Here is a 17,539-nt window from a genome sequence, read left to right on the forward strand (position 1 = left end):
TTATTCCCTTATTAAAGGGCGAGCTAAGTAAAACTTATAAAATTTCTCTTATTTAAGGGTGAAAACAATACCCAATACATGTTTTTGTGAGCCTGTAAATATGTGACAATCTACAATATACTCGTCGACAAATAAATAAAAAAAACTCCCCTTTAAAAGGGAGAAAAAAATAACTTCTCACATTCTCAATATCCCACAAGCAACCAGGAGAATAGGGGGCAAATGATGAAAAATGGGAGGCTAGTATGAGTCAATCCAAGATTGACGAGGTCTTTCAGTGACAGAGGTCTTTGCACGTTGTTATATTAATTTATATATAACCATGATCGGTGAAATGTACATGGTGATGAGATAGCGGTGGTATTCACAAACATGGGGTGAGTCGACTATTTACCAATTATATTTGGTAGTTTGAGTTGGTGAACGCAATCAATATTGGCATTTACAATTTCTGCCAATTGTTGGTGAAAACCATTAATGAGTGGTAGTTCCAACATACAATTAACTTACATTTATCAACACTCTTAAGTCGAAGTCTGCTACCTAATTAATTTGTACATTTATTTTATTTTTATTTGTGGTGTCACGCATGTGATAGTGAGTCACATGCACCTGTGTGTCAATGACTCACTTTCATTTGATTGTCGAGTTGGTAGACCAAATGAATGTTATTTAATACATCTGTCACCTTCAAAAAAGCCATTTTGTGTTTTTCCATCTGACTTATGCTAGAATTGGGGAAACCTGACTTATAAATTTATAATACTGTGTGACACAGAATTAATTAAGTGTAGTCTTATTTAGAGATAAAATTAGGTACATCTAATCTTACTTAAATCTTTGTAATAGTGGGAATCTATGGAATTTATTCTACAGCTTTGTGTATATTGAATCTTTTCGACCAAAAAGAAGGAAAAAGAGGAAATGGATCTTACTTATTAAAGGTGGTAATATTTGACATAACACGAGATAAGAGGGTTTAAGTTTAGGCTAATTGTGTTTATGTTTGACCTTACTAACACGATTAACTAGACGTGTCAGATAAATGTGTCGTATGTGTGTCAAAAATGACCTACTTAGCTAAACGTATAGAATAAATGTATCGTATTTGTGTCAAAAATGACTTAAACATCTCTTTTCGTATTATTTCGTATCGCGTCAAGTTTTGATCCATTTATTGAACAGGTTACGCGTGTCGTGTCGTATTATACGTATACTAATCGTGTCATATTCGTGTCAAGAGGTCTTGACTCGATTAATAATCGTGTTATATTCATGTTAACTCTAACGAATGCGACCCATCAACCTGAATTGTCACCCCTAACTGAATCTGAGTGTACAAATAACGTTAATTTTTGAAAAATAATAGATATAATAAATATTTCTATAAATCTTTTCGACCAAAAAGAAGGAAAAAGGGGAAATGAGTCTTACTTATTAGGGGTGGCAATATTTAACACAACACGAGATAAGAGGGTTTAAATTTAGGTTAATTGTGTTCGCGTTTGACCCTACTAATACGATTAACTAAACGTGTCAGATAAACGTATCATATGTTTGTCAAAAATGACTTATTTAACTAAACGTGTAAAATAAATATATATAATTGTATTGTATTCGTGTTAATTTTAACGAATGCGACCTATCAACCTGAATTGTCACCCCTAACTGAATCTACGTGTACAAATAACGTTAATTTTTTAAAAATAATAGATATAATAAATATTTTTTTTGTAGTTTTAATTTAAAGTTTTGCTATTGTTACATAAGTCTTTCATCAACAACAAAATAATGACTTCGACATTTTGCTGTCATGGACCCATGGTGCCTAGCCCATATTATAGGTTCCACGTCAGCTCACACAAGGTTGAACAGTCCTATACCCTTTAAGTAATGGTGCTGACCAAAAAGGTAACTGAGGAAGTTTCACATTTATGTCTACCTCAGCGTAGGACACAAAACTAATCATTCTTAACACAAAAGAAACAGAAATAACAAATGAAAACACACAACTATGAGTTAAGAGTACTTCTACTGTGCGATTGATCTCATGACAATGACAATTGTCATGAGTTCTTTAATTTGATTGAATTTTTTTTAAAAAAAATATATAGAAATTTGATTAATTGGTATAGAATTCTATCGATAATTCTTATATCAATAGTTGTATATCATCACGAAAAAAAAAAAAAGTAAGCTTATGGCAACTCACATGAGATCTACCTCAGGGTAACATTACTTATTAAATAATTGCTAAAACCATGTTATTTTTATTTCTTTAGGAATAAATAGTCTGTCCTTTGTTTGTCAGAAGCCCATGTTCAGGTGTCATGAATCATTTACTATAGGTTCCACTCCACCTCACTGGTATAATTGGTATTACCAGTATTATTATTATTATTATTATTATTTTATTTTCATCTCGAAAGGGATTCATAATTAAGAGAGAAGATTCATTTTTGTGCATGGCACAATGCTGTCCATATGTGAGGGTGAAAATTGGACAAAGTCCACCTCCAGTTATACAGTAATTTATTTTTTTTTATTTTTATAAATAAAAATATATTCTAATATTTTTGTAAAATACATTTCAATATTTTTCATGCATCTGAATATTTTTCTACTATACATCTCAAATATGGATGACTTGACAATTTTTAAACCACTCATTTTAAAATGAAATAAATAATACATTATTTCACTAGAGGTGATTTCAAATAGAGTGTAATTTTTATCGGGTAATTTTTACTTTATATGGGATGACCTCCCTCAACTTTTATACAAAATTCTATTTCATTTGGGATGATCACTACACTCTCTCCGCATAACATCTAAGTCGCATTATTAAATATATATTTGTCAGAAGCCTATATTCAAAAGTCACCCTAATCATTTATTTCACTTTCTTATCAAAATTTATTTAATATTTATATTACGTAAACACTATTTCATGTGAGATGATTTTCATTCAACCTCTGGACCACTTATTTCAAAATAAAATAAATAACACACTATTTCACTAGAGGTGATTTTTATTTCAAATAGAGTGTAATTTTTATCGCATAATTTTTACTTTATATGGGATGAACTCACGTTTATACAAAATTCTATTTCATTTGGGATGATCGCACTACGCTCTTACCACATAACATCCAAGTCGCATTATTAAATATATATTTGTCAGCAGTTTATATTCAAAAGTCACCTGAATCATTTATTTCACTTTCTTATCAAAATTTATTTAATATTTATATCCCGTAAACCCTATTTCATGTGAGATGATTTTCATTCAACCTCTGTATAAATTTAATCACACTTAATGAAAGTGGTCACCACACCCTCCTACCATAGCATCCAAGTCGCATTATTAAATAGATATTTACCAGAAGTCAGCCGAATCATTTATTTCACTTTAGCTCAATTAGTTATCAATAAAGAGTGTTGGAAAATAAGCCAATTTTATTAATGAGCATTTAAGCGAATAACTTACTCATTTTACATATCAAAACAATAATTTATTTCAATTAAAAATTTTAAAAAAATTTGTTCGGCTAAAATTTTGGACCAAGTCTTAACATACTGGTGACAAATTCGAAACAAAAAAATAATCTCTATGTAAGGTCAGTCTGAACATTTGACCTGACCTCTTCAAAAATTCGAAACGGTGAGAACCAGTTGCACTAAATTTGCCCCCTGCAGTATACATAATGTGTTCAAATATTTCGATTGTCAAGAAATAAAAAACAATGATTTTGTCTTGAGAATCCAAAGAATACGATTCCCAAAGCACTGAAACTACACACCGTTCGAATTGAATGAGCTCCATCAATTAAATTTCCCATCCATCACTTTTTAAAGGAGTTAAGTTTGGTAGTTGTCATCAACTCAAATATTTTTATAAATTAACACATTTTGAACATGTAAAATAGTGCAGGTTAAGTTATCACCTAGCCCAAATTAAAAATGGTCTTGTTAAAAATACAAATTAATTCAAAATATCTTAAAATAAGATTATACTAACCCAACAAAATTAATTAGTGCCTCGTGAAATATTTTTTCTCAAATTCGAATCCTTTCGAGTGCGAACGATCAATTCTTTAGAGACCACAACCCCAAACATAATTCAAACTTTATTCGATTCATATAAAGATGTTGTTTTGCAAGGTCCCGTTGATTAGTCAAGGCGAACCCCCCGACACCCCGTTTATCAAAAAAAAATAAAAATCTTTTAGGGTTTGAATATTGTGCAAGATCAGAGCAAAAAAGCATGGAGCCCTCTCATAACAATTGTAATGAAATGCTGCAGTTCGTTGTATGTTTTCCCTTCTAAAACCCTAATCTGGCTTCTCTATCTTATAGTTAATAACTAAAGGGTTTTAACCTAATAATATTTTTAAAAAAAATTATTATATGGTTCCAGCCAATGATAACTTGACACATTAGCAAATATGACAACTTTATCGAGTTGTGATTGCCGAGAATCTCAAATCCAGACCATGTAATAATTTATCGTATTTTCTCTATTTCATTTTGAGAGGTGAGGGTTTAAGTTTCAATAAAATGGTGTGAGCCTTTTTTTTTTTTTTTTTCTTTCTTTTTCTTGGAAAAAAAGAGAGATTAAAAAATGAGTGAAGAGAAAAATATACTAGTAAAAAATGGAAGGCCAAAGCATAGGTCCCAAGTTCCCATCATCACACTTTATATATAGTGACCACCTTCTAGTACATTTTGCAAGTAAGTTCACAGAGAGATAGTGTGTTTGTGTGTGTGAGACTCGTGAGAGAGAGAGATGAATGGAATAGGGCACAAGATGATGAACGGCAATGGGAAAACTACAGAGATGGATGGAATAGAGCACAAGATGGTAAACGTGAACGGCATAACCATGCACGTAGCCGAGAAAGGCCAAGGCCCAGTGCTGCTCTTCCTCCACGGCTTCCCTGAGCTGTGGTACACCTGGCGCCACCAGATTCTAGCCTTCGCCGCCCTCGGCTTCCGTGCCGTTGCTCCGGACCTCCGCGGCTTCGGAGACACCGACGCTCCAGCCTCCGCCGCCGCCTACACGAGCCACCACGTGGTCGGCGACATCGTCGGCCTCATCGACACTCTGGGAGTGGATCAAGTGTTTGTGGTGGGACATGACTGGGGCTGTATGGTTGCATGGTACTTGTGCTTGTTTCGGCCTGATAGAGTCAAGGCCTTGGTGTCACTCACCTTGCCATTTCGGCCTAGGCATCCTAAGATGAAGCCCATAGAGGGCATGAAAGCTTTCTTTGGAGATGATTATTATATGTGCAGATTTCAGGTTAATTTTGTTTCTAAATTTCTAGGCATTTAACTAACTTTGGTCATGTTTAGTTTTAATTAATTAGTTGAATGAAGTTGCATTCCTCTTGCTCTGCAACAGAGACGGCCGCAGTCACTCACACGTCTGACACGATCACACGTTTGAGTGATCCTGGTCGTAACAAAGGGGAAGTGGTTATTAACTAATTATGGTGAAGGGATGTGATTGGTTGATTGTGTTCTTTCCTAAATTTTGGGTTGCAAAACTCTAAATCTAATTACCATTTTACACCAATCCTACTTTTTTTAAGGAAATTAAATACTTTTGTTTGTTGCTGTTTGATGGGGGAGGGGGCCAACAATGAAAGACCCTTCGAAGGCTTACGTGGATTAAAATCCTCTCCATTCACGTTTTTTTTCAATTTTTTATTATACTTACTACTGATTTAATTTTGTTTATAATAGTGAGATTCACCAAATCGTCGTGGTGAATTTCTAGGAAACTATCGGGGAGAATTTAAGTCTTTCTTTACTTATTCGTACTCATTTGTTTCATTGGGAAGTTAAATTCTCAATCTTTTATCTTGTAAGAGGACGTACAACTTGAACCTAATTATGATTATAATATAGTGAAAATTGTTTCAACTAATCTAACATTTTATGGTTTTAGAGTTTCCCCATATATAGGAATAATAATTTCCACTACATTTTTGTTTTACTTGCTGTTTGTTATAAGATCTACAACATGAACTACTAAATTGAATTACATAGCTTGAGTTTTCAATTATCTATCAATTGGTGCACATGAAAATAGTTATGTAATATTGTAGGAACCTGGAGAGATTGAAGATGAGATAGCAAAGTGTGGAACAGCAGAAGTGATCAAGAAAATCTTAACAGATCGAAAACCAGGTCCACCATGCTTGCTGCCTAAAGGGAACGCTTTCGGAATCTCTCCCAACACTCCTACTAAGTTGCCATTCTGGTTTTCAGAATCAGACCTCAAATATTACACCAACAAATATGATCACAAGGGCTTCACCGGAGGGTTGAACTACTACCGAGCTCTCGATTTGTAAGTACTGCCTGTCCTTAATCTTATTGTCTTACCTCCGCGTACAGAGACGCTATTTTTTTATAGCACTGGTGCGTGTCACATCAGGGTTGTCAGTTGCGTGCATAGTTATACATGACTGCCCTCTAAAAAAAAAACTTTTTGTAACTCCAATGGTCTGACCGAATCACTTATAAACTTACACCCAGAGACATGCTTTAATACATCTGGTGGTAGTAATAGGTCAGACAATTCGGCCAAACTAATACGCCTAAAAGTATTGTCTAACAAGATCTTCTAAAACAGTTTTATGTCTGCCACTATTTTCTTTTTTTCTTGTGTTTGAATCCATGATCTCCGGGTCAAAATTGAGCAGCCTTACCGTTGTACCAAGGCTCGTCTCAACACTTATTTTTGCATTAAATGAAACGAAAGAACTATGACAAAGAAATCTTATACATTGTTCTTTTCTATTCATTGCAGAAATTGGGAGCTCACGGCACCATGGACAGGAGTGCAAGTTGAAGTGCCAGTGAAATTTATTGTGGGTGATGTAGACATGATATATACCACACCAGGGATGAAGGAATACATACACAATGGTGGTTTCAAGAAAGATGTGCCATTGTTGGAGGAAGTTGTCATAATAGAAGGAGCTGGTCACTTCATCAACCAGGAAAGAGCAAAGGAAGTTAACAATCACATTCATGATTTCATCAAGAAGTTTTGAACTGCCCATTTGAACTTCTTGTGCTGTGTGTTTCCGTTCCTATCAAGTCTAGTGTGAATTCGTACGTCGATTGTGTCTCGATGAAGAGTGTCTGTTAGTGTAAACTGGCTGTAGATAACATCTCAGATCCTTGGAAGGCTAAGAAATAAAGGATGTAGTTTTTGCAACTTCTGTTGAATCAATGTTGGAACATGTGTATGGTTGTGTTTTACAGTGAAAAAAAAACCTCCTTTTCTTTCAATATCAGTAGTCATTGGAACATTAGAAATGCACAGATGCAGTATTCACTCCGACCATCATTACAAATTGGTGAAATAATACATTTGGTAACGAAATTATAGCTGATAAACTACACTTGTGATACCATAGTAGCAGAGGTTCAGACCTATATGGAATCAGAATTGTTAGATACCATCCATGGCAAAAACAAGTTTTGGAAGATCCTTTGAATCCAATATCCTTTGTGCATGTGGTTTTTGTTTTGGATGATTTAGGACCTCCCATAGGTTTGACCTAATTAATTACTCTATTGGTTTATATGGGACAAGGACCATCTCCAGTGAATTCAGTGGTTAAAATTGCATAGCACTAATAGGTTCTATTTATCAATTCAATCTCAGCTATTAGATTCTGTGTGTAGGATCTCCCCTGCGCAGGAGAGAATCCTTATCCGTTTCTATGAGATTTGGTCAGTGTACCTCTACTTAATTAAAGGTCATAACCATTAATTTTTTTATTTTTTTTTATTTTGCTTCTTTGTATAATGACATAGTTGCCATAATTCTGCTATGGCATGACCACCATCCTATTCACACATTCACTTAAATATCATTGACTTGATTCATAATACTAACATGTACTCTCTCTAATATACAACTACTTCATTGCCTCTCATTTCATTCTTCAACACATCAAGAACCCCAATTCCCATTTTCGTCTCCACAAACCCATATCCATGACCTCAATTTGCAGGGCAAACACAGATCAAGTGACACAATGGACCTCAAAGAAACCACCATGGATGGTGTCACAAAGGTTCAGAATTTTCACCTTATTCTGGCACTTGGTCACACAAAGGTTAATTGAAAGGCACAAGAGACAAGGCACACACTTGATTTCCAACCTTCTTTTGGCTCACAAAATGGTACAAGGAACAAACTTAGTGTCTGCCCAAGCTCAGAGGAGAGTATTTTACCTAATAATTTAACATCCTTTCACACTTCATCCACTTGACAAGTAAAAACTTATACTTCCTCACCTTCTAAAATAAACAGTTGACCATTCAAGTTTCCATGGGAGCAAAATAAACGAGAGTTTGTGACCAGTAAAAAACTTAAAACCTTGGCATTTTTCAATGTGGCAGATAACCGTTGCAAGTCAATAACCTTCCTGCTCAAAAACCACAAAAATGATTCTGCCGCAGATTGATAACCTATTCAGTTCAATGACTCCATGAATTACTAGTAATTCATCTGCAACATCCTCACAATAGTCCCTCCAACCATTATTCAATCACAACGATATGCAACATACGGATATAAAAATAAACCAAACATACCACTTTCTAACAATAGATAATCTTCTTGCTTCTTAAAGCCACACGTTGATTAATCCAAGTTACTATTAGTTCAAGAAAATCTCAGAGAAACAAAAAACAAACATAAGCAACTGATACAGATATCTATGTGTCTTGCAAAATTTGGATTGCCAACATTGTAACAATAAATCTGCCTCAAAATAAAGCATGCAAATAACTCAAACCCTAAATCCCCTGCTGTTCCTCCTTCCTCGAGCCCTCTCAAACTTCCTCCCCTTTGACCTCACATATGGTTTGGTGTGACTGTGTGGCACACCAGGAGCCTTGCCGAAGTGCTTCACAGCCTCACGAGCATTCTTTGGACCTCTGAGGAGAACCTGCATTATTCACCCAGCAGAACATATCAAAATTAGACCTCTCATCCTTCTGTATGATTTCTTTTTGACAAACAATACGTTACATTTGCAGGCAAATCTGCATTTCATGACAGTTATTCACAAATTTGTGAAATATTTGTCACCACCTTCAGGAAAGAAAAAATTAGCATAATCTAATTTAATATCACTATAAACAATCAACATAGATTCAGAAGGAACATTCCGCAATGCATGCTCCTCCAAAATATATGTGAAGTAACAGAAAGATATTTTCATACACTTCAAACAATCCAATCCCTTTTCTTTTGCTACTATTTGTAGACATATACAATCATTCTAGAACCTTCCTCCTAAAACTCTCTCTACTGGGGCTGATTTCGAGTCAGTCTTTCATTTGGGCCGTATATTGAGGAGGATTCTTTCAAACCTCCTCTTGTGGTTGGGCTTTAACGTAGTCTTAATGACTATTGGGCTCACTGGTCCATTCTGCGTGTGGGCTGATGACCTTTCCCAGCTTTGGGCCCATTGAATTAGTCCATACAAGGCCCGGTTTATTTTTGGTAACTTCAATATGCACATCCTAAAGTTTTACTCTACTAAAGAGATATCTCGAGCATCAAATGAATATTCAAGGAGACATCCAATTTGCATCAATGCACCAACAATAACCTTTAACACAGCTAGGTTAAATAAACTTCTCAAATGTTCTCAGTCAGTCCAAAATATCTTGATAAAGACTAGTATTGACCTATGCTACCGGACTAGCCAGAACCGGTGAAGTGTCCGTGTCGACACGACACGATGCTGACACAGACACCGGATACGAGTGGGACTCCTCACTTGTCTACCGGACACGGCTGCCATTGATGATGGTGCTAGAAAGCTGGTTCAAAAAACGAAAGGGGTAGGCTGCCATTGACGATGGTGTTAGTTCTTCAAAGGTTGAAGATGCGTCTCCGCCAGCTATCTCTTAATGCTTTTTCTATTTTTACGGTGCCACTTGTCCATGGTGGACATAACATTTTAGTTAATGGGATCCAGCTGTGTAATGGGTTACAGCTGTAAGCCAATAATTACTGCTCTAACTAATAAAAAGTAATAGTATATATTTACTTACAAAAATACAATACTCATTAGCTGTAACTAATGGTTACTTTTTCTTAAACAAATTTAAAAAACATCTGGCATATTTCTTTCAAATGGTATTCAAAAGGTATAGCTAACATAAATAAGAGATACAGCTATGGCATGAAAGCTGGTTAATATTTATTTTTTATTCACCTTCCGAAAAAAAATATATATATATTTATTAGAAAAATGATGACTCATGCATTAAAATTTTATACAATTTTCATTTATAGAAGTGTCCAAGTACCCGTGTCTAGATATTGGACACTTTTTAACCGAGTCCCTGTGTCCCTTAATTTGATGAACTGATGAATCCGACCTCTAGACACGCACCCGTGTCCGACACCCATACCCGAGTCTGGGTAACACAGGTATTGACATCGTTTTTAAAAACCAAAAACTCACAAACAAGAGCCAATGTATCATCAGTAAATCTATATATATGTGAAGATGAAAGGAGAACTGGAAAATCATCAACTCCATGAATTAATTACATACAAGAAAGATAAGAATCATAAGATAATGAAAAAAAGAATAGCCACCGCTCCTCCATCTGACATGCATTGTAAGAATACAAAACATATCAAATAAACCATGAGTCACATAGTAAATATGAGTTCCTCTTTGAATGTATCATAACATGCAAGATGCTCAAGACACATCCATGGTATTGTCTACATGCACAATTTATCAATTTTGGCAATTTGATAATGAAAAAATTATTTGTTATTTCATCAACTAAACTATTCAAATATTTTTTTTCACTAGTAAGATTATTCAAATAATTTGGAAGCCATTGCTTAGTAAAGCAAGCTGCCAAGGGTGAGAATGCAAGTTCAAATTTGAGAGTATCCACTTCGTGCAAATAACACCAAAAGTTAGGTTTGTACCCAATCGTACTCCCTCAATATTTCTACACACTGCGTGTATCAGCCTTTATTTAAATATTCTTAAAACAATTTAGAATACACAAAGTTTGCAAGAGATATGAGAAACTCATTTACTTTTTCCTTTAATTTTTCACTCCGGGATGCAAATAAAAAGGTTTTTCACCCTTCATTTATCAATTCCCTAATCCATCATTTTATACATCCTACCAGGGCACCCTTTAAAAAAAAAAAAAAAAAAAGTCACTAAAGGCAATTAAATATTAATTAAAGGTTTAAAATTTAAATGTTGCAATTTTAATAATTTGTTATAATTTGATGGCTGTCAAAGGAACATGCTCATTTGCTTAAATCATGTAATGGAACTTATAATTCCCCATCTGCAACACTTAGCCAACCAATTAATGCCTGTGTAAAACACGCAACAACCATCCGATTGAGTCCACTCTGCTCAGTTAACCTTGATCAAGTTACCAATTAACTCACCGTGCCAGATAAGGCAAGGATAGCCAGCCATACAACTGATCCCACCATTCCAAAAGATTCTTCACCCACTCTACAATTTGAAATTGGGACAAATCTCACAAGGTCAGTTTATTTTAGTGGCAAAAGGATATGAATCAAGACCCAGAACCCTTCAATATTGATATTTTAAATTTTAACAAGTGGCTTCCTCATATTTTGGGGGCTCACGAGTTCTTCGCTCATCTTCTCAAACATCAATTTCTGAATACAATTATTTAGGTATACATAAATTCCTTTCAATATTTTAAATACATAATATATTTACTCATTGTCAAAACTCTCCCACCTTGTGTAGATATTGTATGCTTAGAACATTGTCCGTGCCAACGGTTTTCAAAACGTATCTAAACAATTGGAGATGTCCACACATGTAACAACCTCTTCCACCAGGTGATGCGGGGTGTCACAATCACCCCCTCCATCTTGGGACCCAACGTCCTCACTAGCGTGGCCCTTATGGACTTGTGCACGCTTCCCCCATTTCTAGTGCCTCTAATACCATATGTCAGGACCCTTGTGCACGCTTCCCCCATTTCTAGTGCCTTTGATACCATATGTCAGGACCCACCCACCATGTGTAAATATTGTCCGCTTTGCGCACTCTTCATACCCAAGGTTTTCTAACGCTCCTTTCATTTTATCCACAACTCGGAGATGCCTCAATCCAACTCCACACCTCACAAAATTATCAATAAAAATCTCATTATCATTTCAGAACAAGCAACAAAGCAGAAAAATTGACTTCGCATCAACAGGCTCTAGATAGTTGGAACTCAATTCTGTATGTGAATAGAGTTCCCCAAGCATTCTTGCAATGTTATCTGCTGTGAAATTTCTCAATTGTGTAAGTGCATTTTCCCATACCTGCTTACTCTTTGGTGTTCCTCTAACAAGTATTACCAAGGGTAAACGTGCACATTCTTTCCACACTGCTTTTGTTACAGAACGCATTTCATGATGTTTGATTGAATCTCCCACATTCTTCTCGAATAGAGACCATGTGTCAGATTCCGATAAGATTCCAATTTGAAAGCTTTCATCTTCAGGAACCCTCATCTCTTTGCGCGTCTCTTGTCACCGGGAGGTCAGTAAAATTTTGCAACCCCTAATATGATCATTCATAACTGGAAATCCTATGCCTCCAACTTAATTTGATCATTACAAACGTCATCTACCATTACAAGAATTGTCTTAACATTTTTCAACCTATTGCGTAGCAAGACTTTCTCGCATCTTCAATCTCTTTATCTAATGTCAGATTCATAACTTCTGTAAGTCTTTAAAATTTAAATTCTCGGTCTCAGCGATCTCATAAAAAAAGATTATAAGCTTAGTAACATCAATCAATCTTCTTTTCCCCTTCCTTGGCCAACCAATACCATGAGCAAACATCAAGACACTTGAGATTTTCTTTGCCTTCATGTAATCTATTCTTGTTTTCTTGTTCTTTTTTGATCTAATAGGGAAACTTGCAAGTGTTGCCCCTTTCATAGACACCCTCCTAGCTTGTCTAGGCACCATTTTCCATGGTTGTCCATGCTCTAGATATTCGTCAGCCACTCCGAAACATCATCCTGAATGAATTCAGCATTGTCCAAGGCTGCACATTGTCTCAACACTTCCCTTCGCAAGAACAAGTCTGTCAATTTCATCTACAAAATCTTTAATGTTTTTCTTTAGTGAACCATATAACCAAATTGACAACCGATGGATGCGTACAAGTGGTGTCTGATCAGCTCCAACACCGTTCCCACAACATTACTAGCAATATCGTCACCCAATTGAAAGAAGGAATTTTTAAAGAGATTGTTGAGACTGTTATCGCCACAAATCCAAATTTGAAATAAATTCAATAAAAACTTACAGAAGCTTTGCATCTGACATTAGATAAAGAGGCTGATGCAAGAAAGGGTCAACTATGCAATAGATTGAAAAATTATATGAAGATCCTTGTAATGGTAGATGACGTTTGGAATGATCAAATTAACTTGGAGGACATAGGATCATCAGCTATCAATGATCGTACCAATGGTTATAAAATTTTACTGACCTTTCGGCAACAAGATGTGCGCAAAGAAAGGAGGATTCCTAAAAGTGAGAACTTCCAAATTGGAGTCTTATCGGAAGCCGAAGCATAGCCACTATTCAAGAAGGTGAGAGATTATATTGAACATCATGAAATGCATTCTATAGCGAAAGTGGTGTAAAAAGAATGTGCATGTTTGCCTTGACAATAATTGCAATTGGAAGGAAAGATGCACTTACACAATGAGAAATTTCACAACATATAACATTGCAGGAATGCCCAAGAAATTCTAGAGCATGTTGATGCGAAGTCATTTTTTTTTGCCTTCTTGTTTGTTTTGAGAAGAAGATACTAAGTTTTCTATTGATGATTTGGTGAGGTGTGGAGTTGGATTTAGACTTCTCAGGACGTGGATAAAATAAAAGGTGCGTTTTGAAAATCGAGAGTACGGGGGGAGTGCAATGTGAACAATACCTGCACGAAGTTAGCAGGTTTGCGTTTACCTTAAAGCTCCATTTGGCATGCGTTTTGTTTATGCTATTTTTTTTTTTTTTTTTTTTGGCTGCAACGATGTCGATTTTGGCAACAGAAGAATGTTTGGTGCGACCTTATTTTATTTTATACAATGCTAAAAACACTTCATGAATAATGGCCCAAAATCAAAACGCCAAAAAGATGTTTTTTCTTGTTTTGACAACTGTTCATGGCCTAAAACCATAACTGTGCATGTTTCTGTTTCCGACATTTCCACAGCAAAACATTTTTCCCAAGCGCGCTTCAGATTTTTTCCCAAAACACTCATACAGCAAAAACACTGTTTTTGTTTAGCCAAAAACAAAGCACATGCCAAACGGGTCCTAAACATGTTTGTGTCATAATTGTGCCAACCCGTTTAACTAATCGTGTCATGTTCGTGTTTTGGAGTTGAACCCGTTTTACTCGATTAGAGCCATTTAATTAATCATGTCATATTCATGTGCCGTCAACCCGATTAACTCATAATCTATTTTAACCAATAACTATTGACATTTCTATAATTTCAATATAAATCAAATATGGATTTTGTGTTTGGCCTTTTTTGTAATTGTATTATTCTATTTTCAAGAATTTAGTAATCCATTATCTCAATTTTTTCCATTATATTTGCAATTTATACTAGGGGTGACCACGGATCGGATGGGATCGGATCGGATCGGATTAGATATAAATTCTAATCTGATCCGCTCGCAACGGATTGGGAGATTTTGAATCCGCCACCAATCTGTTAGCCTACGGATCGGATCGGATCGGATCGAATCCGTGAAATAACGGATCGGATCGGATCCAATCCACGGATCTCATCTTCATCTCCATCTCCATTTTCTTCTCCAATCTCCTCTTAGGGTTCATGTGGTTACGCAGTCTTTTCGCATGCGTCTAATCCACCGATTTTCTTCTTCTCCGATCTCTTCTTAGGGTCATTCTTTCTTCTTCGACTCTCTCTCATCATCATCATCATCACCAAATGAGACCCAGACCTTTCCATCACATTGATTTTCTTCTTCAAATCATTCTCAATCTCATCGATTCATCATCAACGAGAACAAGAACAATCAACTGTTGGTAGTCTCTGATTTCTTCGGTCGCAACCGAACCCTAAATCCGAAAGAAATTCAAACCGATGCGACGGACTCTTCACTAGCCATGTGACCTTGGTTCGCTGTGATCTCCCTCTCGAGAGAGGACTTGTTCAATTCCAAGCAACACTGTGGTCTCCAGATGCTTATTTTAGATCCAGATGCTTAAAGATTATATCAGATTCAATTCCTAGGGACTTGTTCTAACACTGAAAAGATGAAGCTAATAGCTAGGCTAATAGCTATGTGTGCTTAATGAATTGTTTTTCTGATTTCTCTTTGCTCTACAAATCTGTCGGTGATCCACTGGTCAACTCCCAAAGTAATAAATAATTAATTATATTGTATAATATATATATATATATATATATATATATATACGGATTAGCCACGGATCGGATCGAATTTTTGACAGGATAATCCGTAATCTGATCCGTGAACTACGGATTCACATTTTTTGAACCCACCACCGATCCGTGGGTTTAGCAATCTGATCCGATCCGTAAGGATCAGATCGGATCGGATCGGATTCACGGATTCACAAATTTTTTGCCCAGCCCTAGTTTATACTTGAGTTGATAAATGGGTCATATGGCCCATTTAAGTTCAGCGGGTTATATAGATAGTGAAACGAGTTGTGTCATTACTTGACCCGTTTATTAGACAAGTTACACAGGTAATATTCTGTCACCCATTTAATAAACGGGTTGTGATCATGTTGAGGGTCCCTTAAACGAGTCGTCGGGTCATGTTCAGATTGACCTATTTGGCAGAATACTCATAGGTGGACTCGACACGGTTATGACCGCCAACACGAATTGCCAGACCGCCAACACGAATTGCTAGATTAGATACATATACCTGTTGTACCAGACTGCCAACTCTAAAAACCTATTATTGCGACATCAAAATTACAGTTTTAAATATATTTTAATTAACCAATTCAAATTCATTTCATTCTGAATAGACAAACCCACATAAGTCACTTCCAAAGCATTTCCATTTTAAAAAATTTAAGGTGATACACTAGCAATTTTATATAAACAATTGCTAACTATGTCCAGCTAATACTTATAATGAGCTGAGCATATGACAAACAATTAATAGATAACAAAAAATAATTAGCTGAGCATATGACAAGCAATTAATAGATAACAAAAAAACTTTTCAACTTTGCACAAAGCTGCACTGTTTCTAGTATAATCTTTTCAGATCTATACAGTGCTAACACTATGTATACCCTACACAAGACAGTTCAAACAATCAATTCATCAAACTAGTCACAACTAGTTCATGACAGATTTAGAAACACACCAATCACTCAATTAGAAAGCATTAAAATTTAACAACCAAAACAAGTAATGGTGTTAGAACCCAATACCGTGTTCTGTCCCAGTGGAGCTCTGAGAGCAAGCTGGTCAAACGTCAGGCACTCTCCGCCAGCCTTCTCAATCCTCGCCCTTGCGGTTTCAGTAAACCGCAGCGCAGTCACCTTCAACGCCGGAACTTTGTCAATCCGAATATCATCAGTAACAGTCCCCACAACCACAGCAATTTTTCCCTCCTAAACACATCAAACCACACAGAATTCAAACAAATCCACAATTCAAAAACAAAAATCTCATGTACAGAGACAATCACTGACCTTTCCCTTTGTGAAGCGGATCAATCTCGACAGAGAAAGTGGAGCCTTGTTGACCTTGCTCATGAACAGACGCTTCAGTATCACTGCGTTGAACTTGCTTCCAGTCCTCCGCACCAGAAAACGGTACAACTGTTCATGATACAACCATCAATTCAAGCCATCAATAATATATATCTATATATACATATATATAGTGAGAGGAAGAAGATTATTCAGACCTTAACGAGAAGTTTGAGGTAAATATCATCAGATTTGGGTGCTGTACGCTTGGTCTTCTTGCTCTTCCCACCAGCGACAAGATCGATCCCCTTTTGGAAGTGAAAATGAATGAAGTTTTAGACAGAGAAAGAGAGAATAGATACATATAGATAAGGTATATACGTATAGAGAGAGAGAGAGAGAGAGAGAGAGAGAGAGAACCATTGTTGATGAGTAGTTGTTGTAGCTGCGCCTGCCTCCTCGATTATCGATGAAAGAGGTGCACTGGTCTCTGTGACGACGCTCTGCAGCCAAATGCGATTAGGGTTTTTAGAGAATTTAGAGGACTACTTTCTGTTTCTGAGGTCTATTGTCTCTCATGGATCTAAATCTCAGGACGTACACGTGTTTCGTCTGATGATGGGTCCAATACCTCTAAGTAGTTGGGTTGGGCTCAGCCCATGTCTCGGCTTTAATAATCGTGAAATTGGACTCGAAATATATATATATATATATATTTATTTGCCAAA

The 17,539-nt window shown here is 36.1% G+C and overlaps 2 protein-coding genes across 2 annotated transcripts; one reads left to right on the forward strand and one right to left on the reverse strand.

Annotated features, from left to right (window-relative positions):
* Positions 1-4,749: 4,749 nt before the first annotated feature.
* On the forward strand, positions 4,750-7,311 carry LOC132299638 (uncharacterized). The gene is made up of 3 exons (XM_059796388.1): positions 4,750-5,305; positions 6,117-6,361; positions 6,824-7,311. Exons 1-3 carry the CDS (start codon positions 4,790-4,792, stop codon positions 7,068-7,070), a joined length of 1,008 nt encoding a protein of 335 aa, XP_059652371.1. The 5' UTR covers positions 4,750-4,789; the 3' UTR covers positions 7,071-7,311.
* A 1,303-nt stretch (positions 7,312-8,614) lies between these two features.
* LOC132299640 (large ribosomal subunit protein eL18y-like) lies at positions 8,615-17,378 on the reverse strand. Its single transcript, XM_059796389.1, has 5 exons — positions 17,232-17,378; positions 17,030-17,119; positions 16,812-16,940; positions 16,548-16,730; positions 8,615-8,984 (listed from the first exon to the last, which is right to left on the reverse strand). The coding sequence occupies exons 1-5, from the start codon at positions 17,232-17,234 to the stop codon at positions 8,826-8,828; spliced, it is 564 nt and encodes a 187-aa protein (XP_059652372.1). The 5' UTR covers positions 17,235-17,378; the 3' UTR covers positions 8,615-8,825.
* Between the last annotated feature and the right edge of the window lie 161 nt (positions 17,379-17,539).

The sequence above is a fragment of the Cornus florida genome, unplaced genomic scaffold (assembly GCF_030987335.1).
Source record: "Cornus florida cultivar Cherokee Brave unplaced genomic scaffold, ASM3098733v1 CherokeeBrave_3.0.0_Hap2_Chr03, whole genome shotgun sequence".
Classification (NCBI taxonomy): domain Eukaryota; kingdom Viridiplantae; phylum Streptophyta; class Magnoliopsida; order Cornales; family Cornaceae; genus Cornus; species Cornus florida.

Bases quoted from the DNA above. Each gene is read 5' to 3' on its own strand.
- LOC132299640 (XM_059796389.1), bottom strand. The intron at 16,941-17,029 runs GTCTGAATAATC...TATCATGAACAG, and splicing joins ACCTCAAACTTCTCGTTAAG to TTGTACCGTTTTCTGGTGCG. The intron at 16,731-16,811 runs GTCAGTGATTGT...TGATGTGTTTAG, and splicing joins TCCGCTTCACAAAGGGAAAG to GAGGGAAAAATTGCTGTGGT.
- LOC132299638 (XM_059796388.1), top strand. From the start codon at position 4,790: ATGAATGGAATAGGGCACAAGATGATGAACGGCAATGGGAAAACTACA. The intron at 5,306-6,116 runs GTTAATTTTGTT...GTAATATTGTAG, and splicing joins ATTATATGTGCAGATTTCAG to GAACCTGGAGAGATTGAAGA. The intron at 6,362-6,823 runs GTAAGTACTGCC...TATTCATTGCAG, and splicing joins TACTACCGAGCTCTCGATTT to AAATTGGGAGCTCACGGCAC.